Source organism: Macrosteles quadrilineatus, unplaced genomic scaffold (genome assembly GCF_028750875.1).
Source record: "Macrosteles quadrilineatus isolate MER2022 unplaced genomic scaffold, UCM_ALF_1.0 Scaffold_3__2_contigs__length_128488019, whole genome shotgun sequence".
In the NCBI taxonomy this organism is placed as follows: domain Eukaryota; kingdom Metazoa; phylum Arthropoda; class Insecta; order Hemiptera; family Cicadellidae; genus Macrosteles; species Macrosteles quadrilineatus.
In genome coordinates, this window is record NW_026542596.1 from 110,639,017 (window position 1) to 110,664,494 (window position 25,478).

Below are 25,478 nucleotides of genomic sequence, written 5' to 3' on the forward strand. Positions count from 1 at the left end.
GTGGTGAGCGAGCGTAGTCGGCGCGCTCCTCCCGTCGTGGTAGGACCTGGAGTGGTACAATGACGTCACTCGTCTTCCTGGTGTTACCCACCGTGTTAGCCACAGTAGCGGCCTCGTGTCAACCCATCGCCGTCGACCTCTGCCACGGGACGGGGTACAACTACACCGGCACCCCCAACCTGGTAGGCCACGAGACGCAAGCCGACGCAGAGTTCACCCTCCAGACATTCTCACCACTGGTGCAGTACGGATGTTCCGGACAACTCAGTTTTTTCTTGTGTTCCGTGTATGTTCCAATGTGCAACGAGAAGGTCCCCGTGCCCATCGGTCCGTGCAGAGGGTTGTGTGAGGCGGTCAAGGCGAGATGTTACCCGGTTCTTCAAGGATTCGGATTTCCCTGGCCCGCGGCTCTGGACTGCTCTAGGTTCCCTGAGAGGAACGACCACGAACACATGTGCATGGAGGGTCCAGGAGAGACTGATATAGGGATATCTGCAGCTATTCCTCGTAATCTTCCACCACCCTTTCCTCCGGATCCTGACCAAGCTCCGTGTGCACACTACGCCCGTCCCGGGATGTACGTCCGCTCCAACCGCTCTCGGAGATGTCTTCAGTTGTGCAGAGGAGACGTGTTGTTTAGTCCAGCGGACAAATCCTCCGCAGAGTGTTGGATCACCGTCATGTCTTCATTGTGTTTTGTGACTTCTCTGTTCGCGGTCCTCACGTTCCTGGGAGACCCTGGGTCCCGCAACTCCCGCTGGCCCTACCCTGACCGGCCGCTGCCCTTCCTCGCCCTCTGCTACAACATGGTCAGTATCGGGTGGGGCCTGAGGGCTGTCCTGGGCCGCGAGGAGGTGTCCTGCTACCCTGACCCCAGAGGTCACTCGTCGCAACTGCTCCTCGCTCAGCAAGGGCTGGGAAACGCTCATTGCGCTCTCGTCTTCTTCCTCATCTTCTTCTTTGGGAACGCTATTGCTGTTTGGTAAGATAATTTGTTATGTTTTCTTATTGGAATATTTAAGTTACCGGTAGTTAAAAAGTTGAGTCTATAGATGCCGACAATTCCGCAAACATAAATTTAAGATGTTTGCGGAAAGTGTTTTACATAGATTTTACATTTTTAAACGTAAAATGAATAAACATATCTTTCTCACACAATGTTTATAGTTCAAAAACACCATGGCTTTTTGGTGAGATAATGTTCTTTAAAAATGTGTAAATATTTAACATTATCTTACCATAAAGTTGAAAGTTAGTTGAAGCAAAAAACCTAAAAGCATCTACTAAGGGCCCGTTTAATATAATAGGTATCCGCTTACATTCTTTACATAGCCTAGAACATAAACGTTTGAACGTCAAAAGTAGAATTGTCCATCCAACACTGTTATAATAAAACAATATTCTAAATTTACATAGGTACTTCAAAATTTGTTTTGTAAGGAAACCGTCCTTCCACTAAAAAAGTGAATGATATAGAAAATCTTCTCAAGTTTGTGGACTACAGTTTCAAGTTCGAAACATGGTACCTAACGAGTTATTGCAAATGATTTGCCCGAGGTGCGAATGCTCTCTTTCCCCATTATCATATTAATATTTTAAATTGTGAAAGTTTGTGTGATTGTTAGTTTGTTAGAAGTGTAATCACGCATTAACACTACTGGTATGTTTGTGCTGAAATTTTGCATTATGATAGCTCATATTCCCGATTAACATAAGGCTATTTCTTATCTCAAAAATCCTTTGGGCTCCGCCCCAGTGACTTTGGAGTTCTCAAAAATATTACTCAAGTATTCGAACTTGAATGTTAACACACAGTTCCAACTATAAACAAGTTGGTTCTATGATGTTCAATAAAAAGTAACAAGGTTACAACGTGCGGCATTATTAATATTTTATTTGAATTTATGACAACAGTAAGTAACAACAAAAAAACTGTGATACTCAATGAGAAATGTTAAAGTAGTCAATGGTAGGACTGCTTACAGTTATGATGATTTCAATTTAATAAATAATTTGTAATATTGTAATTCTTATTTATTAAAAGCCAATTCTGTGAGAGTTTACCCTAACGTAAGTTAAGTTTTTGTCTGCATGTTTTTCAAGAGAAAAAATCTTATATATTGGGTGTCTCATGAAGAGGTTTAAGCGTTTGATTGTATATTTCTTTTCCTTTTATATACAAATTTACAAACATTTAGAAACTTTACAAAATTTTTAAAGTAGGTTTTAAAAATATTATGGCAAAATTTTAGCTCCCAGATCCTTGAACTTACGATGCATGTGTACGCTGTTATCAGTGTGTTGCTGTGGATGTTTAAATCATTTTGGACTCTTTTAGGGTTTTCGTTAGTCTATGTTTCCTGATTTAAAGGCCTTATTAAAGAAGGCAGAATGTGGCAATAAAAATAGTTAACAAAACCAAAAACAAAATTTTTAATGTTTTTAAAGTACCAATGTTAAAAATTGCCACCATTTTGTTTCTGCAAGGATAAGGGAGCTAACATTTTCCAGGATATTTTCAAAACCTACTTTATAAATTGTGTAAAGTTTCAAATATTCTGTACATTAATGGGCAAGTAAAATAAAATCTTTAATACTTTTCATTGAAATAGCGACCATACAAATTAGGTATTTTAAGCCAAGTATGAATGGAGATGAGTGTGTAAAGTGTAGGATGAGTGGCGCGATCTTGTAGTCGTGTTAGTGATGCTATAAGTACAATGCCGACATATTATTTAGACACAGCTGTGAATTAAACGATTAAACCACTTCGCGGGACACCCTGTATATGATACTGTGTTTGAAATAACAATGCTATGTTCATTGAAGAAAGGCGGTGGATGTTCGAGGTCGTGTTGATGACAAAAAATATCAGTGTGCGTGAAAATATTCAAATTTTTCGTGCAATATGTCAGAGTTCTCCAGGGCAATCTAAGTCAATGTGATGTGTAGGATGTAGGATGTGGAGGTTGTAGGGGAGATTAAAAAATAAAATATAAAAATGCGTGATAGTAGTTAGTTGGTCTATGATGTTCCACCTTAGAGAAAGATTATTTCACATCTAGATTTAATGGTTCCAAGATTTGGATGCAATGAAACAGAAAAAACTTATTCAACATTATTGTACATTATTGTCACCAGGCAAAGCTGGGATTTGCTGCTCGTATAAAATAAACTTTAGGCTTTTGAATCTCACCCTGAGAATCCAATAAACAAAACTGTACGAAAGTTCAATGATTGAATTTCGTGGTTTCCTGTGCCAAGAGGCACGAACACAAAACAAATATTGTAGTAGAGTAGTTATGTAAATGTTTAAACTGAATAAATTAACATCTTATTTTCGGCCCGGTCCACAAGACCATTGACTTTTAATACCGCACGTAAACCTCTCATCCTATTGTAGGATCATGCTCGTTTCAATTTCAAGTCTGGATACCCTTGTGTACAAATGTCGAATCAATATATGGTTCTTGTTTGAATTTTCTTTTTAAATAAATGTCCCTCATAATATCCTTATTGAATTCTTTAAAACAATAAAGAAACAATTTTCATATTTAAGCATTGATGTCTATATATGACTTGTGTTGTTGGATATTTTTAGTTTACATTAAGAATGGGTCTATCATTGAACATTTATGTGGAGTTTAAGTAACAATTATTTGTTTTAAGTACAGTTCAAGTTTCTACAAAAGCCATATGAAAAATTAGAAATCTTACACAGAAAATTATCGCCCTTACTCGGGAATGATCATTTTGTAATTTTTATTACAAAACGAATTACGTTATCTGGCCCACGGTATACGCAAACGTCTGGTAGCACCAAACCATCTGGTGACTAAACAATTTACTGTAGGAGATATGATCGCAGTAGTGGAGAACTACCGGTTTAACGGCACTTGGGGCACGTTTTCCCATAAGAAATAACATGGGATCATTTTTTGGCCACTAAAACCAAAAATCCTGATCTTTGCCTAAATATCCCTATATAATTGTCAAACCTTATTTCTTACTTATTCCCCATAAATATATTCGATATTAAGCTAAAAAAGCTATTTCTTATATTTATTGACCCTTACAAGTTCAAATGTAGAGTAGTGGCGAACTAGCAATATGACATCACTTTAGGCACGTTTTCCCCATAAGAATAACATGGTGAGCTTTTTTTGACCACTTTTTTTAAAATCCAGCTCTCGGCCAATACAAGCCTATATAAATGTTCAATGCCATTGTATAACTCCATTACTATTTCAAATCCACATCCATTCACAAAATCATCAACTTGACAGTGCGAGGTTTGTACGCGAACTCGGCTCATGGCGTGTGTGCGCTCCCGACCCATGGTCCTGCTCCTGATCCATGGTCGGTCTTCTTGTCTCTAGTGGTCTAGTCCTAGTTGGGAGACCTCCTGTTGAAGTAATTTTTAGTTAAATTGTTTGAAATTTTTTAATTTCTAGTAAAAAATTAAGAAAATTTCACAATTTCTGGTAAAAAATTTTGCAAATTTCAAAAAGTCTATAAATAGAGGTGGCATCCGGGTGATATTTCATTCTCGTGCATGATGCCGACCTGTCAACACTGCTCCGTGTCGCTCTCCACCAAAAGTAACCTGATTCGCCACTACAAGGTAATTCATAAAATGAAGGTGAAACTGTGCAAAGTTTGCAATTTAATCTGTGATAATAATGTGGCTTTAAAATCACATATATTACAAAGTCATAAGACTTGTAATTTCTGTAAAACGAATGTTGTTAGACATTTTAAAAGACACGCCAATTCTTGCATAAAATGTCCATATACAATGATTAAATTTGTCGGTGAATCGATTAGAACTGACCTTGAAAGTACTCTGAAGTCTTGTCCTCTGCCGATAAAATGGACTTTAGTTAGGAGAATCAAATTTTTAAAATATTCAATGGATCAAAATGGAAAATTAGTTAATGAAAAAGAATGTATTGCAGATTTTAGAAGCCTTACTACCTTAACTATTGAGAAGAGAGATTTAATACCTCAAATTGAAAATGCACTTTTAAAGATTGATGCTTCCATGCACAAATATCAAGCCCAAGGCAGTGGATGGATATATGACCATACTAAATATTGGCAGTTGCATGTTTATAAGTATAAGCCTTTAACTCCAAAGTCATATATCTCCACACCAGAGAGTATTAAATCGAAACATGCAGTTTTAAATATAAAAAATTCTGATAATAAATGCTTCCTTTGGTCAATTTTAGCAGCTTTATATCCAAGGAATGCTAAAAATGAAAGTGCTAATAGAGTCTCTAATTATGTACCCTATGAAAGTCAGTTGAATATGACAAACATAAAATATCCTGTGAAAATATCTGATATAGATAAATTTGAAATACAAAATAACATAAGTGTTAATGTATTTGGGGTTGAATATGATAAATGTATATATCCATTAAGAACAACCAAACTAAATAGTAGTACTCATATAGATCTATTGTTATTACAACAAGGTCGTAAATCACATTACTGTTTAATTCGTGATTTTGATAAGTTAATGTTCCACTCTACAAAAGATGACCATAAGAAGCATTTTTGCAAGTTGTGTTTGCAACATTTTTACAGTAATGATATATTAGAACGTCACATAATGTATTGTAAAAACTTTGATGCCCAACGAGTGGAAATGTCTAAACAAGATACATTACAATTTAAAAACTATAAATATCAACTTAAAGCCCCATTTGTGATTTATGCAGATTTTGAGTGCTTTATAAACTCAAACAACCATACTCCATCTGGATTTGCATTCGTAGTAGTGAAAGAGTCTAAGATTATTTCTGAAGAGTTATATAGTGGCGAAAATGTTATGGACGTATTTTTCAAAAGGTTGTTTGAGACTTATGACTTCATTAAAAGCCAAATGGCGATATATATTCCTCTTGTAATGACTCCAGAGCAAGAGGCATGTTTCCAAAACTCAACGCATTGTCATATTTGTGAAAAGCCCCTATATTTTGATAGGGTGAGAGATCATTCTCATTCAAATGGCCAATACCGTGGAGCTGCCCACAATGATTGTAATTTAAACTATAAAGTAACAAAGAAAATCCCAATATTCTTCCATAACTTGAAAAATTATGATGGACATTTAATAATGCAACACTTGGGAAAGTTTAATAGTAAATTAAATTGCATAGCCAAGGATATGGAAAAGTACATTTCATTCTCTATTGATGATTTAGTATTTTTAGATTCCTATAACTTTTTGTCCCTTCCATTATACAAATTAGCTTCCAATTTAAATACATTTAGATTCATAGACAATCCACTACTACAACGTAAAGGTGTATATCCCTATGAATATATGACGGGACCAGATAAGTTTGCAGAGTCTCTACCACAAATTGAATCATTCTATAGCACTCTAACTAAAGAACATATCTCTTCCAACGAATACGAACATGCTAAAAATGTCTGGAACCATTTTAATATAAATAATTTACAAGAATATCATGATTTATATCTTAAAACAGACGTATTGCTACTGGCTGATGTGTTTGAGACTTTTAGAGACCTGTGTTTAAAGGATTACAAACTGGACCCCGTACATATGTATTCACTCCCTGGATTAACATGGGAGGCCTGTCTTAGAATGACTGGTATAAAATTACAATTATTTCAAGATATTGACATGCATTTGTTCATAGAAAGTGCGATTAGAGGAGGAGTCAGTATGATTTCTACACGTTACGCTAAAGCAAATAATAGATATATGGGTGAACACTATGATCCCAATCAAGAGAGTGTCTATTTAATATATTTAGACTGTAACTCACTATACTCTACAGCAATGTGCGAGCCACTGCCTGTGGATGGATTCCGTTGGACTAATGAGATAGACTACAAATACAATCAAAATGACGAGTTTGGATACATTTTAGAAGTTGATTTAAAATATGATAAAAGCTTACATGATTTACATAATGACTATCCATTAGCACCTGAGAAAATGAATGGCAAATTAATACCAAATTTAAATGACAAAACTAAATATATTTTACATTATAAAGCATTACAAAAATATGAGGAATTAGGTTTGGTTGTTACAAAATACCACAGAATTTTAAAATTTAGACAATCAAAATGGCTTGCGCCCTATATTAATTTTAATATTGAAAAACGCAAATGTGCTAAAACTGATTTTGAAAAAGACTTTTACAAATTGTTAAATAATAGTCTCTTTGGTCGAACAATTATAAATCAACGAAAGTTTCGTGATATATATCTCAAGGATGAGTCACTATTAACAAAATATGTCACTAATCCAAGGTTTGATTGTAGCAAAAAGTTTGATAACAATTTACATGCTATACATTTAAATAAATTAGTTGTAAAGTTTAATAAACCAATATATTTGGGAATGACCATTTTGGATATTAGTAAAGTAATAATGTATGATTTCCACTATAATTATATGTCAAAATTTAAGAATAAAAGATTTCTAATGACAGATACAGATTCTTTAATGTATGCTATAGTTACAGAGGACTTTTACAAGGAAATAGAATGTGACTTGCACTATTTTGATACCTCTGGATATAGTAAAGACCATTTCTTATACTCTGATAAAAATAAAAAAGTCACTGGAAAGTTTAAAGACGAATTAAATGGTCATATTATGTATGAATATTGTGGTTTAAGACCAAAGTTATATTCTTATATTCCTCTAAAATGGTTATATGAAGAAGACAAGCAAGCTTTAGAGGTGAAGAAAGCTAAAGGAGCTGATGGTGCTACAGTTAAACATCTCCTTAGACATCAACATTATTTGAACTGTCTTGCAACTGGGCAAGATTACTATGAGAATGTGACAAGAATTAAATCTACAAATCATCATCTTCAAACCTTGACCATGAATAAGAAAGTACTATCCTTTGACGATGACAAGAGGTTTATTCTGGAAGATGGCATCAATACTCTTGCGCTTGGTCATTATAAAATTGATCAAACATAGTTATGTTCAATAAATTGTTATGTTGTTTTTATATTTAATGTTGCAAAATAAATACAAATGTTAAAAAAACTCCAGTCTTTTATTTATTTACCCTTACCATCCTCTTGATAGAATTGGTCAAACATAAATCTATATTTGCCATTATTCTTTGACCTTTCTTTGTCTATTACAAAAAAGCCATATTTAGTTTTATCCCAACATTGGTGGCAGAGATTTCTAAATTGGTTAAATGAAAAGTCATTACCAACATGATTGTTATATACATGTTTTAAATTTAAATCATCTTGTTTAAATAATATTAGGAAATTTACATTATCACGTAAATGTTTGTGTACTTTGCTGTAAGATTGACACAAGTAAAAACAGTTAATATTTTTATGTCGACCCATTGAGAAAAATTGTGTAATATTTGGACTATTTATGTCATCAAATACAACAACTGACTGTGATTTTACATCATTTGGTGTGATTTCACAGTCAGTAAACGTGTGTAATTTCACTTCATCACACAAACTAAATATTTCAATTATTTTTTTATATTTTTCTTGTTCTAAAGATTTAGATATTAAATATAAGTTTGTAAATTTTAATCCTTCCTTTCTTACAATTAAGTTATAAATTACAACCGTCTTCCCACTTCCACTTGGACCACAAATAACACATCGAATATTGGTAGGAAATAGACCCAACTTCTTTGGTATATTTTCCTTAGTATGTACTATTTTAAATTTGTGTTTTTGTTGAATAAAAGACATTTTTTATATAATAAAAATGGTAAAAAATGTTAATAAGAAAACATGTAAAAAGGGCAAAGGTTTATTCCTAAAGCCTTACAGGGGTCGAGGGTTATTGAATACTCTTATAAATAACCTTCCATTCCCACTTCACATACCATCATATCGGTACTGTGGACCTGGAACGAATATACGTGAGAATCTAGCCAAAAATGTACCTCCAAAAAATAAACTAGACTCTTATTGTAAAGAGCATGACATATTCTACATGAATAATCCTGATACTGCTGCTCGGAACAAAGCAGACATGAGATTAGCAGACTTAGCTTGGACTAGAGTTACAGCCAATGATGCAAATCTCGCTGAAAAAGCTGCTGCTTATGCAGTGACAAATTTGATGAAGGCAAAAGCAAAAATGGGAATGGGATTAAAATTTAATAAAAAAGATGGACAACTACCAGCTGTTAGAGGTCGCAAAAGACGTGCCTCACTTCCGGGGAGTGTACCTAAAAAGCGAGCTAAAAAATCTAACACCAAGAGTAAAAGAGTGCGGAATAGTTAATTTAGATAGCTCATCTGGCACACATTGGACAGCATATCGTAAAAATAAAGATATTGTAATTTATTTTGACCCATTTGGAATCCAACCTCCAAAAGAAGTAATTAAATATTTTGAGGGATATAAAATATTCTATACAACCGATCAAATACAAGATTTAAATAGTTCTATTTGTGGAATTTTATGTTTATCATTCATAAAAAATATTTCTTTATAAAAATGGATTCATTTACTATAACATTTTCAGGTACAGAGCCAGAGCTAAAGTCAGTCTTCTTTCCTCCCATAGAATTAAATGATGATTATGTAATTGGATTAGTAGATTTTCAAAGTTATAATTCTATATTTAATGTTAAAAAACCTCTAAATACTTTAACATATTATAAAGTAGAGAAAAAAACATTACCAAAAGGAGATATCTCAGTTGATGATTTAAACCAGTTATTAGATGGTAAACTTAAAGTTATAATAGATAAAAATGGAGACGCATTAATTAATACTAAATCCAAACTTTTATTCAAAGGGCTTATTCCAAAATTAAATCAACTTAAAGGCAACAAATTAACCATTGGAGAAGGTGATGATGTTTTCTATTATGATCACAATGCTCCAGTTACAATAGAAATTTCTGAAGGAACATATGAGGTGGTTGAGCTTGCAAAGGAAATTCAAAAGCAAATCCCAGACTTTTTCCTTACAGCTAATAATAAAACTATGAAAGCGACATTACTTTCTAGCCATGTGTTTGATTTTACAAAACCATGTTTAGGGTCTGTCTTATTGGGATTTAAAGGTGTTTCTACTCCTGGTGTTCAGTTTGAATCTACAAATAAAATAAACATTAATAATGTAAATGTGATTAGAGTAAAATGTAATATTGCAAACGGGTCCTATTTAAATGGCAACAAATCACACACCATACATAGCTTTTATCCAGAAGCTCCTCCTGGCTACAAAATTATTGAAGTTCCAAGAAATATTATATATTTTCCTGTAAATAAGAGAAGTTTAGATGTTGTCAGTATTACATTTGCCGATCAACACGACAAGGCAATTGACTTTAACGGAGAAGAAACTACAATTACTTGTCATATAAAAAAGATATGAGAATTTATAAGAATTTATCTATAAGTGTACAAAATGCTAGGTTCCTAAAGTCAATAGGACTAAAGTTAAAATTTTCTATTAATAAAAATGGAAGATTTTCTAGACGTTACAGGGAAATACCAATTCGACGATAGTGTGGTTAAAATTACAAATCACTCCTATGTTCCCCACAACACTTTGGCAATAAATAATTCTGATGAAATTCGAATATGTATTAATAATCAAGATTTGCTAACTCTCCCATGTAGGAGTTATCTGTATATTAAGGGAGAAATTGAAAATCATGATAAAGGTCATTTTATAAATAATGCATTTGCGTTCTTATTTGATGAAATTAGATACGAAGTTGCAGGTAAAGAAATAGACATTGTAAGAAACCCAGGAATTTCTAGTCTTATGAAAATATTGAGCTCTTACAATAAAACTACTAAATTGTCAAATGTAGCATTTGATTCTGACACGAATTTAAAAGAGTTCCATAAAGGTGGCAAGTTCAGTACTTGTTTGCCATTAGAGTTGTTAATGGGTGTATTCGAGGATTTTAATAAGGTTTTAGTAAATGTCAAACAAGAATTGGTGTTGAAAAGATCCAAAAATGATTTGAATTGTATATTAACAACCACTAGTGCTCCAGCCAGTGGCACTGCTGATACGATTCCCAAAATTACACTTAACTCAATTCAGTGGGTAATGCCACACGTGATACCATCAGATGGAGAGAAGTTACAATTACAAAAGATGTTATTGCAAAATAAAAATTTGCAAATTGCATTTAGAAGTTTAGAGTTACATGAACTTCCATCATAACCCAATACCACAAGACATACATGGTCAGTAAAGACGTCTTCAAGTTTGGAGAAGCCTAGGTATATTATATTTGGTTTCCAAACAGCTAGGGATAATAGTGCACGAAAAAGAACTGATGAATTTGATCACTGTAAATTAAAAAATCTCAAAGTATTTTTAAACTCTGAATATTATCCTTATAGTGATTTAAATCTCGACTTTGAAAATGGAGATGTCTCTAAAGCTTATGAGATGTTTATGAGGTTTAGAGAGACTTACTATAATACTATCCCAGATCCTATGATTAGTAGGGCTGAGTTTATGAAGAAATATCCACTAATTGTAATAGACTGTTCTAGACAGAATGAAACAGTGAAGGAAGGAATTGTTGATATTAAATTAGAGATTGAAACTGCAGAAAATGTACCAGCAAATACATCTGCATATTGTTTGATAATACATGATAAAGTGTTTGAGTACAATCCTTTGTCAAATGAGATAAATAAAATGTAAATAAAAGATGAAAAACATTCAACAAGAATTGGTTGACTCTGCAAATCAAATACGAGAGAAATATAGAGCTTTAAAACGTGGCAAGTTTCTAGAGGCTGAAGAGAGGTTCCAAACATTCCAACCTTTAATAGAGCCATTACAAGAATTAAAAAAAATCACATCTATTGGCAAAACAGAGAGGCCTCAAATGGAGATACTCCCAATGACTCCATCTAGAATATCAATGATACCAAGATTACAACCATTACAACCATTACAGCAATCCACTCCACAGAAATTAGATTTTGGTCTTTTAGCATCAGACTATTTAGGAAATTACCTCAGTAAAAGTAGTATGACAGACACTACATATGGTATTAGACGAGAAGCAAATAAATTTTTTATTGGAAATAAGGAAGTTGATATTGCCAATGATGATGTCACAGTTGCAAATAAAACCTACAAGGGGACAAAAGGCTTGTGGCAGTTGTTAACTTTAAAAGAACCTGAGGATTATACTCACGTTGATTTGCAAAATTATAAAGAGATTTTGGAAGCCACAAATGGACATTTAAAGAGTTACAAAGATGGCGCACCAATTTCAAGTAATAGACATACTAAATATCTTAATATAATTAAACCTCTTTTTAAATCTGTTGGTGAAGGTTTGAGACAAGTGACTGGTAATAAAATAGACTATATTTATTGGGATGATCCTAATGAGCTTGTAGATAGGTTAAGACTTCTTTGGCTAAGTCGCCAAGCCGGTAACTCAGGAGTGGATAATGAAATAGATTCCATTATTGAGGAATTAAGAGAAAGTGGAATTATTTATTAAATAAAAATATGTTTATAGATAAATTTTATCGTTTATATAATCCATATAATAAGCCTACAGAACCCAGGGCTAGTAATGAACCTACTTTAAATTTACAAGACGATAGTTGGAATTGTTTAAACCGTAAAATTGGTAATGTTAAAGATGGGGAGTTTGTAGATGATGTATCAACTTTGGGTCAGACATTAACTAGAAAAGGTGATGTATTTTTACAAGGTAAAACTAAATATGAGTTTTTAGAATCTAAGAATAAAAATTGGAATGCTAAAAAACAGAAAATTACTAATGTGGAAAAGGGTAAAAGTTTAGATGATGTGCCCACTTTACAACAGACTTTAATACGAACAGATGGTGGTACATTTGTACAAGACAATAAAAATTATGAATTTTTAGAATCAGAGAATGGTGTTTGGAATGCTAAGAAACGGAAAATTACTAATGTAGAAAAGGGTGAAAGTTTAAATGATGTGCCCACTTTACAACAGACTTTAATACGAAAAGAAGATGGTAAATTTGTACAAGACGATAATAATTATGAATTTTTAGAATCAGAGAATGGTGTTTGGAATGCTAAGAAACAGAAACTTAGCAATTTGATAGAAGGTACAGATAGTAAGGATGCTGTGAATGTTTCACAAGTTCCAAAAATGGAAGCAGGCTATTGGGATTTTAATAATAAAAGGTTAGTACGTGTTAAACCTGCCGTTGATGACACTGACTGTGTTACAAAAGAACAGACTATAACTTTTGATAAAAAAGAAAAATGTTGGGATGCCAAAAAACAATATATAAGAAATCTGCCAATGGGGGAATATTTAGATGATATTTGTTTAATGTCACAAGCTATGTATTATGATGGATCAAAATTTGTATATGGAGGAAGAAAATTTAATTTGATGGAATACAATCCTGATTTATTAGTTGCCGACCCCACATCTTTGAGTGGATTTAAGTATATAGATAATAGACCATATATACCAGAAAACTATGTATTTAAAAGAATGGAAGATAATCTATTGATTGGGGCTAATGGTAATATATTTACAGTACAAGGAAAGAATGATGTTATAAAAAATGAATGAAATTGCATACGAACTTCATAAGCCTGCAAGAAAGAATTTCATTAGAAGGTCTTTTAAAGTATTAGGTATAAACGAAACTGTACAAATAGATTTAATTGATATGCAAAACTATGCTAGAGAAAATTCTGGCAATAAATATATTTTAACTTTAATAGATATATTTTCTAAAAAAGCTTATGCTGCTCCACTAAAAAATAAGACAGGGTTAGTGGTTACAGAAGCCATTAAAACCATTCTACCAAAGGGGGTTAAAAACATTCAATCTGACAATGGAAAAGAATTTTTTAATCAATATTTTAGCAAACTAATGAAAAACTTAAATATTAATCACTATCACACTTTTTCTACAACTAAGGCTGCGATTGTGGAGAGGTTTCAGAGAACTTTAAAGAATTGGTTATATAGGGAATTTAGTGCTCAGGGAAGTTATAAATGGGTGGATTTACTTCCAAAGTTAATTCGAAAATATAATAATAAGGTGCATAGATCTATAGGTATGAAGCCTAACCAAGTGAATATTAAGAACAGTAAATATGTGCATGAGAGGTTGACTTCTAAAGTAGTGCAAGTCAAAAAGCCAAGATATAAGGTAGGTGATAGTGTGAGAATTTCCAAGTATAAACATGTTTTTAGTAAAGGATATACCCCGAATTGGACAGGGGAGCTATTTACAATAGCAGAAGTAAAGAATACAAAGCCTGTGACTTATATCTTGAAAGATGAAAATGGTAATATAATCAGGGGAGGCTTCTATACAGAGGAATTGTTAAAGACCAAATATAAAGACATGTATTTGATAGAAAAGGTTATTAGGAGAAAAGGTGATTTATTATATGTCAAATGGCTTGGGTTCCCAAGTAGCCAGAACTCATGGATTTCCACTAAGGATGTCCAAGGGAGCACGCCATGAGCCGGGAGCGCACACACGCCATGAGCCGAGTTCGCGTACAAACCTCGCACTGTCAAGTTGATGATTTTGTGAATGGATGTGGATTTGAAATAGTAATGGAGTTATACAATGGCATTGAACATTTATATAGGCTTGTATTGGCCGAGAGCTGGATTTTAAAAAAAGTGGTCAAAAAAAGCTCACCATGTTATTCTTATGGGGAAAACGTGCCTAAAGTGATGTCATATTGCTAGTTCGCCACTACTCTACATTTGAACTTGTAAGGGTCAATAAATATAAGAAATAGCTTTTTTAGCTTAATATCGAATATATTTATGGGGAATAAGTAAGAAATAAGGTTTGACAATTATATAGGGATATTTAGGCAAAGATCAGGATTTTTGGTTTTAGTGGCCAAAAAATGATCCCATGTTATTTCTTATGGGAAAACGTGCCCCAAGTGCCGTTAAACCGGTAGTTCTCCACTACTGATCGCAAAAACTTCCTCAGCGTGTTAAATGAATTTGAATTACATATTTTAATACGAAACACAAATTCACTTGTTTATCGCGCTTATCGATTAGCTGGAGACGTTTTTTATTTTGTTCTGATTTAAGTAGGGTGTGTTTTGGTGTTACCATGTATAAACTCCCTTGGTTAATCTACGATGTTACCATTGACAAGTCAAAGATGTTTACATTTTCTTCTTGAAACAATTATTTGAAAATAAAATTGTAGTCTGCAATGAATAAAACATAATGTATAAAATTTACCCTACAATGAGTCCTTTCTGTCAGCCCTCCCAAATATAGCCGAACATGTCACACGAGAAAATTTAAAAGTTGTCTTTTGTCAACGAGATTTTGTTAACCGAGATGTCTTCAAACATCCACACTCTCCCAGATTCCTCGAGAAGCGAGTTCCACAGTATGTTAATGTGTTCGAACCGGCAACACCGCGTGCCTCGAGCTATTTGCTGGACTAACCACCTGATTATTCTAACAAGGCGTTCCACGTTTTGTGTGTTTTCGTAATAGTTACTACCTCGTCCGATCTCGTCGTTTTTTACGGCCGGTAATTACAAACCTGTCCCGTTTTAATTTGCGTCCCCCCTAATTGTCTGATCGTTGAGCAAATAAGCTGTACATCATGGTGATTACGAGCTCGGTGTTTAGCAAATAATATCTTGTTATTGGCGTCCATCGATCTTGACTGGGGGCAATGTAGACCACCGTGGATGTTGGTTAATCTGTAGTTTCGGATATATTTCTCATCAAATGTTTGCCAAAATTGATAGATATAGGTATGTAGCACTTTTGCTTCGGTTTTAAAATATATAAGCTTGGTCTCGCATTCGCCAATAAGAAATTCAACGTGGCTGTCCAAGTAACGTAGATAGAGCGAGGGACTTTTGTCTTGGTACGGGTTCAAACCTCGCCAATCACTTGGTTTCAGGTATTTCGTGACCTTTTGGTCCGGAACCAACCTTTAGCTGTAGGTCAAACCGTCTAAAAAGTATACAATGTAAGTCTAGTAACTACAACATTTTGTTATTTTCAACATAGTTACTCTACTCCCACTGCTCATGATAAAGTTTGGTGACATGCCAATGGGAGAAAGTATGAGTCAGATTTCTGATAACGTTTATTATTTTAGAGTACAATTGAAAACTTTACCTTCCCGCTTTTAGGACATGCAGCAGTTAAACAATGTATTTTGTAGTAGAAAATAGTTAAGTTAGAGGGTACCGGTAGGCTACCAATCATATGAACATGTGCTGTACTCAAGAAGTGCCACAGTGAAACATATCTCAAAATTTCACCAATCAGATTCACAATTTTGACTAAATCAAGAAGGGTATACAGGGTGTCCCACGTAAGGTGTCTCAAATTGATTACGAAAAAACTGCTTAAAGTACAAGGATGAAATAAAATTAATGGTTGACTTTTCTTACTCATTATGAGATTAGCTTTTTAGGCCTACTGTGATATGCTACAAATAATGGTTTTGTAAAATAGTAAAAATTCCAAAAAAAATGATTTTTGGGAATTGTTAAATATGACCATTGTTCAACAAATTTCAAATAGCAACACATGTCAATTGGCACATTATTTTATAGGTTTTTAATCCTTAACAACTTTGTAATGTAAACTTACTTCGTATCTCTTTAATTTTGGGTAGATAACAAAATCCCTATTTTTCCTATATTAAATGCATGTTATTTGACATTTCATTTAGTGTTGAACCCAAATAACGTGTATTTGATATAGGAAAAGTAGGTTTTTTGTAATTTACACAAAAACTAAAAGAGGTACGAAGTAAGTGTAAATTACAACGTTGTTAAGAATTAAAAGATCTATAAAATAATGTGCCACTTGACATGTGTTGCTATTTGGAAATGTTGTACAATGGGCATTTGCAAATGTTCAAAAATCAATATTTTTTCAATTTCTATTGTTATAAAAAACCCGTTACTTGGTGCATATCCCAGTAAAGCTAATTTCATAACGAGTGAGAAAATTAAACCAGAGAAGTGCTAAATGCTTTGGTATATGAAACACAGAGCATTAAAACATAATTAATAAAAGAAACTGCCTCCTTTTGAAACGGAAAATGATCATTCATTTATGTTTTCGCCAAAATATTTGTCTATTAAATCCCTTTAAAATTATGTATAACATGACATATGTTTACATTTTAAAATCCCAAAATTTGAACTAGTGACTCTTAGTTTTTGGCACACCCTGTATCGGAAAAAGTTAAAAATATTTTTACCTTATTCCTTGGAGTCGATTTAGCGAGAGATAATTTTATTTCACCCTTGTATAAGCCGTTTTTCTGTAATCAATTTGAGAAACCTTTCGTGGTACACCCTGTATATAATCAAGGTTATTCACTAGGTATATTTCAAAGACACATACAGCTAGTTGTATACGAATATCAACACATTCAGTCTTGTTTGTTAAGCGTTGAAATCGTTTGTTTGAAACGCCTAACTATAAACATTTACGCCTTGTGTCAAAGACAATCAAACTTGTTTGGATCTGATGCTTAACTGTTTTAGCCTTGCAGTATGGTTTACAATAGTATATTTCGTACCTAGGGCCGAAAATGAGGTTTTGCCGGCTCGAGATAGTTTTTAAGTTCGAGACGAAGTCGAGAACTTAAATCGATCGAGAGCCGCAAAACCATTTCGGTCCGTGGTACGAACGCTATTTTTCACCACACTATACCCTATTACCACTATTCACCACAATAATAATGCACACTGATAGTCAACACAACTACAACTTTAAGGTTATGTGAAGAAATAATTTGAGGAATCAGCAAAAATAAAAATATATAGTTGCTAGGCAACGGTGACAATAACACAATTCTATTGAAATGCTATGGATTTTGATTATGTATTTAAAATGCAGTCATGTTTTAAGTAAGTAAGCGGACAGCTGATTTTGCGGCCCCGGCCTGTAAAAACCTGCTCGGTCCCCAAATTATGGACAGCTGGCATCGCCAGCAAAACGTAACTTTCGGCCACCAATTAACGTATGTAATACAGCCAAAAACATGATAGTGTGGTGAAAAACATGTTATATAGAGAAGAGGTTTGTTACAATGTCATCTAAAATCAGCTGTGCATAATGTTTAAACGTCTTGTGAGTAAACAGTATAAATGTAAAGTAGATCGAGTTGTTTAATTTGCTCAAGAAGTATAAAATTAAAATATGACCCTACAAATGTATGATTTCCAATATTTCTAGCAATTTGGAAGACATTTTAGGAGCCGTTTTTAAAATACGTTTTTACGATAATTCTTTTTTACGATTATAAAGTTATCTCCCACAGTATGATGCAAATAGAAATACAGTAGTTGTTCATCAGAGAAAGTGTGTTTTTTTACTTAATCGTATTTCCAGAAATTGCGTAGAAAAAAGTTAAGCCACTTTCGCTCCTAGTGATGAAAAAACTCCTATTAGATTACAGGGCACTCTAGAAGGCTCATTATGTTTTGTATGATAAAAATATTGGAGAGCTGTCCAGGATAGTCCAGATGGGATGTTTCCTTGAGAAACCCCAAGTAAATGGTTATAGTCTAGCTAGTTTCGGTGCTAAGCTCACGACGTGGTCGTGATGGCCCAATGGGGTTGTTTGAGAATTTTACCTTCTTCAGGAGTGCAACTTATACTGGAGGTTGAATCGAGAAAGCAAAAGAGGAAACACATTTTGAGTTTGGTTAACTTGATGGTCGAAGAGAAATATTTTGAAGATTGCCCTTGAAAAGTCATGTGATTTTATTTGATTGTTACAGGTGGATCATGTTGATGACGTGCTGGTTCTTGTCTCTAGGTCTAGGATGGACACATGATCGTATACTGCCTCACGCTCCTCTACTACACCTCCTCAGCTGGGGTGTTCCTGCTTGTCTTACCATCGCCGTCCTGATCCTTAGATACGTCGACGCTGAAGAGCTAACAGGTAGGCATGTCAGAGCTAAACGTACAACTCCTAAAACCACTTAACCACATAAATTTCCATAATACCTGTATACATAATCATCAACATTTACAGGGTAGACTTCCTTATCTGTTGGCACAAACAACCGAATGACAATATCGATTATTCTATTGTTTCATTCGATTTATCTTTTGGTTCGTTGGGTTAGGTTAACCTTACCTAACTAACCAAACGATATATCGAATAATCGATATATCAATCGATATTTGTATTCGGTTGTTTGTGCCAACACATACGGAAGTCCATTTATATTTTAAACGTAAACCTGTTGAATTCCAGTTGTAAAGGTGTTTTGCTTTCTTTGGCGATACTGCTTTTAGGAGAGTTTGTAGTAGCTACTTGCGAATTTCAACTGCAGTAATTATAAAAGGGTACAAAGCTAGTTAGATTTTACGGAAAATATTTGAGTCAAGTACAAAACTTAGGTAGATAGTACAAAATATGTCTAGCAGGTTGATATAACGGAAACGAATGATTAACTCAGACGCCTTTGAAATAACCCAAGGATTTGATATACTTTAATAAACGCGTATACATCATAATACCTTTTTAAATTGTGACAATGATATATGGTTTAAGATATTTAAAGATTAATATATACATTTAAAAGAGGAAAGGAATGTGTCCGCTATAGAATTTTTAATCGTTGACCAACCTACAAATTTGCTTGAACTTAACATTTTGCCAAAACTTTAACCTGGCTTTTTCCCAAATCGCCTCCCAGACCGTGTTGAGAATTCAAACGAAGTATTATTAAACACCCGCCAAATAGAAAGGAACAATGGGACAAGCCCGTATGCATAGCAACATATGCATAAGGGGCCCGACGTTCTACGTTGTCAATTACCAAGGAAGCCCGTAAATAAAGGAGCGTCGTATCGGCAATTATGGTCGGTGGTCCAGTATGCTAAGCAGCCGCTCAGCCGCTCCAGGAGTTATAGCGTTATTGTTTGCCCTCCAGTCACCAGACAGCCGATACGGTCTCTGAGTTATGCAAGGCTAAAACAGATATATAAAAGTCCCTATTTCGTTTAGGCCACTGTGCACGTGAAATATTGCACTGCATTAGATGGTCTTTTTCCGACTTTAGCGATTATTTAGAAAAACGTTTGAATTATTATAAAAGTGTTTACTAGAACCGAATCGAATTTATTCATCCAACAGTGGATTAACCACGGGCAGAGAGTCTGAAGCAGACTAGAAAATATGTTGTATGATTGATGATGTTGGCACATTTTCGGGGGGGGGGGGGGAGACGAGGGACGGAGTGACACTAGATAAGTATGCAAAATCTTGTAAAAATCCATTAAATGCTAATTTTTAAGCCTTAATTTCTAAAACTATAATTTAATAATATATTAATCTTTATTTTTGGGTGGCTCAGTCGGTAGCGCCTACAGTAGGACTTACGGCTTAGAAACGTTCTCTTAGACAATTATTTTGAAATGAAATTAAAATTGTGTTCCATCAAAAACACAATAACTGTTACATAGAGTTGTACAAACAGATGGGTTACCCATTCATTATTCCCACTTAGGCATAGCCTGTGAGTGGGGATTGGTCTTCACCAACAGTCAAAAATCGTATTTTGTAGAAAAACTAAATAACTAAAATTATGTGTACATACTTTTTTTTAGGAGAAGGGATTGCACATTCATGTTATAAATACTGGGTAATAGTTCAATTTGTGTAGGAAAAGTTGATATTTTTATTCTGATGATTTAAAGATTGCAGTTATATATTAAAGTACCCTGGGACCGGGCATGGTAATAGTTTTATGCCAATTAAAACCCCCAGATGTAATTAGTTTACTTGGAATGCCTCAGTAGTTGGGGATTAAGTTTTTAAGGGTTAACTAAGTAAAATAATCAGTATTTGATCGACTTTGTTTTCCCCTATATCTAATATTCTACTGTGTAATCTTTGCTCAATAGTTACAAAGTGATGTTTTTCCCTTTGTACTGTATTTTGTAATTTGCTAGTGTACTGTTGATGGCTTGTTAAAAACACAGTGTGTTTAATTTTTCCCTTTTTGTTCAATCAACATTGTTACCTGGCAAAGCCAATGTTAAATTTTCAAATGAGTTGTGTAGAGAAAAACAAATGAGTGGCTGTCACGAATCACGTTTTTAGGACTAAAAGTCCCTAATTCCAAAATTTAGTCATAATCATTTGCTGGATTTCGAAATTTAAATTACAGACAAAGACAGATATAGCTCGTAGAATAAGATATCTCTCGTTGCAGGTTGATCACTCTTACAGCTGAAAGTTTTCTAAACTTACAGGAATAACGTTTCAGTAATATACATATTATACCGATTTGATTGAGAATTTTTTTTGCCAATTTTAAACATCAGTTATAACATGTTACAGTTACAACAATTTAATGCCAGATTTTAAATTATTTGCAATTGGGTCGGATTAATCACAATTTTCAAAATCTTTAGAGAATCTTAATCATCCATCCGAAATTGGAGAAGTGGTTTCCCAACTTGACCAGGGCCAGCTGGGTATAACCCAACAACCATACACAAAAATAATTAAATATAGACTGTCAGCTGTGCTGTGGTTACCATAGGTTCTGGCACACACCGCTGGAAGCGCCATGTATGTAGTTAAGGTGCTCTACAAATACATGGCGCTCCCAGCGGTGTGCACCAGAACCTATAGTAACCACAGCACAGCTGACAGTCTATATTTAATTCTTTTTGTCTATGGTATAGCAGAATGGATGCATTGATGCCAAATGATTTTGAAGTAGGTAGCTAAATGGATCCTGAGACAGTCAGTATAGCTTTTTAATGGTTCGAAATGCCCAGCACTGTGCTTAATCATTGGGACTTAAATAATAGATAAATGAATAGGTACCCATAAAGAATCAGCAGGAATTAATCAGTAATACACCTACATACCTGTCACCTAGAGGTGGCGTTGCTTTCTCAAAATTAGGATAAAACCAAAACTAATATTCTGCTGAGGTAACATGAACAGACTCGTGTTGTAAGCAAGGCTGTGGCACGTGTGTTGAGGGATTAATAAATAACTGTCAGATCGGGTTTATTTGCTCTGTATATCTTCTGATAACCAGATGCTAGCTACTGGAACACATTCCAGCACTCCCTGCCTTCTACCAGCTGCCAAATCTAACACATTCACATTTATGCATTCAATTTACACCTGCAGATGATGTAAACTGAGCCAGAGAGCCTCCATTTTTATTAAATTTAAATACAATTTCTTATCATACACAACTGATTTTTGGGCGTACTTTTTGGTAATTTAGTTATGGCTTTACCTTATTGTATAAAACTTTGTATTTAGACAAGGTATTGTTTTTAAAATCTCCCATTGCCATGTTGTAGAGGTAGATACCGGTATGCAAATATTTAAATAACACTTACTAACTTTAAATATAAAAAAATACTGGATTTACTGGCTTAACTTTGATTAGTCACCTTGTATTTTAATAAAATGTCTTAATATATATGTGCAACGGCTTTTGTTGATACATATTTTTACAAAGTTAATTACTATCTTTATGGAAAAATATTGATTCTGTCCTATACTAGTTTTCATATAAGAATTGATTGTTACTACAAATACTAAGCAATTAAAGTTTTAAATATAAAAGGGTTAGAGTGAATACTTCTTTCACAAGGGTATGCACATTTTTTGTTCATGCTACAAAAGAAACAAAACTTACATGATCTTATGTTCATAGGGAATTTTTTGCCATAAGCGAGAATATATTGAAAGATAATTATATACGCACTACACACACATGTAAGCTTTGTCCACAGGAATTGTTTGTAGGCTATCTAACATTAATGCTAAACATTTGAATTGTTTACCAATCATGACGTACAGTTCTTTACATTTTGATAGAGCACGTCTGCACATGTACCTTAAACCCTAAACTCTATTGTCTCTGTTACACTGGTTTATTTACTTATTAATGATATTTATTACTTTTTAATGATATTTAAAATGTTACAGCTATATTTTGTTACATTAAAATTTTGTAGATATTGAGAAAGCACATGAACAATTACCCTAAGTTTATTCAAGTTGTTTGTCGCAGGTATATGTTCTGTGGGTAATCATAACCCAGAGTCCCTCCTACTGTTGGTGATTGCCCCGAGCTTCACCTGCCTCGTGCTGGGGGCCTCCATGCTGCTACTCACCCTCATGTCTCGACAGGGCGGTTGGTCATCTCATCGTACACTACTCGCCACCCTCTACATCCTCCCCTCCGCAGCCACTGTTGCCAGTCACCTCTACCAGTACTGCCAACACGACGACTGGGTGCTCGCTCTCCCCCCCTCCCCTACTCCTCGGACACAGCCGCACGCTAACCTCTACGTGTTCCTTCTACGATCTATCTTGTCTCTCTCGGTCGGCACTGTTCTATCGATCTGGCTGTGTTTGCCCAAGTCAGTGACCACTTTGAAAACCGTGTTCTGTCCGGAGACTCACAAAAAGCCAGCTATAACACCGGCCAGCCACGGTTTTTATTATTACCAACAGCCTGTGAAAGTACAGAGGTGTCATAGGAAACACAAAGGGAAAAATGGGGGCGAAACTTTAGTTTGAAATAGTCAATATTTTGTATTATATTGTTTATAAGACTGATATTGTAAAAAGTGTATAATTTATATTTTTCTAGCTGGGTAAGTTTTACAATTAATTGGTTTCATGACACAGCATTGATGGTGATAGATGAAAATGTTAGTATACATGTGGCAAATTGGTAAGGTTGGAGGCTAACAAAAAACTCATACAGTATGTGAATGTTGATCATACATATTTTAAATGTGATTTGAGCATTTCCTACAGGTTGTTCGTGTTTATGGGCAGTACAAATAGTGTTGACCTGATCAGACAAAATTTGCTCTAAAAACACATTTAGGTATGGTTACTGGGTAGAAAAAGTAGGATATAGAACAATAAACATCAAAATAATTGTTTCAAAAGGTAGTTTTAAAGGTAGCTTCTACCATTGGCTATTGGATACTGATAAATACATCACATCTAGCATATTTGGATGAGCTGTTGACAATGTTTTAAAAAAGAACATAGTTGTGTGAGCCAGCCACAGAATAGGCTAGTGTGTAAAATTCTACTGTCCACCTTATTTTGTGTTGCTGACGAAGGTGAGGGTTCATATCAGTAGCTATAGCTCACAATAAGTTATCAATTATCAATTCATCGAGACAGGGACGCGACCTATGTGCGCATTTTCACCCCAAAATGAGTGAAGGATAAGTGTAGAATGGTAGGATATGATCTGTGTAGCTTTGCTACTGACTAAGGTCTTTTTAATCAGTCAGAATCATTCATTTAAAGCCAAATGATCAGGAACCGCTGGGTCCAGATTCAGATCATCAAAAAGCTACTGACTTCTCAGTAGCTATTTGATAGTTAGAAATTAATTCCATTAGTTCGACTTGGTAAAAAGGTTTGTGTAGTCACCAGAAATTCTGTTGGTGGCTCACATCAGCTATGGTGATTTTGATCAAAGAACTGGGAAAAAGTTAGGCTGTTAAACCTAGGTATTTTTTCCAAGATACTGTTTAAAAATGTCTAATTCAATTTCCGTAATCAATAATAGGCCTACTAAAAACTACTATTCCACACACATAATGTATTACATGTATCCTGATTTTTTTAAAATTGTTCTTGATATCTTCATTTATTGATAACTGTTTTGAGGTACTATTACAAAATACAAAGAGTAACATTATTTTTAATTTTGTTCAATAAATAATAATTAACTAATTTTAATTTTAAATCTTATTATATAAACATTATTTTTATTTATTTTACAATAGCACTGGAGTATGTATGTTGTTTGAGTTTTGTGTTCCTCTCTTTTAATATCAAAATCAAATAAGTACCATATCTAGAGAAAAACTGATTACTCAACTAAATTGTTAACAACAAAATAAAAAGCTTTTAACAAAATAAATAGTTTAAAAAAATTGCAAGTCATATATTTGAGTTGATTAATAACTATAAATACCTGTAAATATTTAAGTTATGTTAAATGTAATTTAATTTCAATGCGAGATTGGTGCTTTATTAATGTGATATTTTACATGATATTTTTAATAAGACTAATAAAATATCTCAATATGATGTGGTTGTTTATACGAAACCTTCAACGATGTCTTCTTTTAAGAGGTTATTCACCTTTTTAAACATTCCATTTTTTTCCACAATGACCTAAACCAGTGCAAGGCATAGCAAAAAAATACCCACCTGCAGCAAATCCTACAGACTAAGCACATTTCAATTTGTCTGATTGGATTTTTACTAAAATATTAACAAGTATTTTACTAAGGTTTGCTGCTACGAAGCAAGAAAAAAGAGATTTTTGATCAAAAGTTAATAGTAAATAAACAAATTTGTTAAAATTGATCAAAATATATCCATAAACAAGCAAAATACAACAGTTTTCTATTTCTTGCTCTTTGTAATTTTTATACAAAA

General features: G+C 33.9%; 1 protein-coding gene across 1 annotated transcript; it reads left to right on the forward strand.

Annotated features, from left to right (window-relative positions):
- LOC128989932 (frizzled-4-like) lies at nucleotides 1-25,058 on the forward strand. The gene is made up of 3 exons (XM_054412085.1): nucleotides 1-982; nucleotides 18,781-18,947; nucleotides 23,068-25,058. The coding sequence occupies exons 1-3, from the start codon at nucleotides 60-62 to the stop codon at nucleotides 23,577-23,579; spliced, it is 1,602 nt and encodes a 533-aa protein (XP_054268060.1). The 5' UTR covers nucleotides 1-59; the 3' UTR covers nucleotides 23,580-25,058.
- The last annotated feature ends 420 nt before the right edge of the window (nucleotides 25,059-25,478 follow it).

Excerpts from the sequence above, each read along its gene's own strand:
- LOC128989932 (XM_054412085.1), top strand. The coding sequence starts at position 60 with ATGACGTCACTCGTCTTCCTGGTGTTACCCACCGTGTTAGCCACAGTA. Across the intron at positions 983-18,780 it reads GGGAACGCTATTGCTGTTTG|GTGGATCATGTTGATGACGT; the intron begins GTAAGATAATTT and ends TGATTGTTACAG. Across the intron at positions 18,948-23,067 it reads CGACGCTGAAGAGCTAACAG|GTATATGTTCTGTGGGTAAT; the intron begins GTAGGCATGTCA and ends TGTTTGTCGCAG.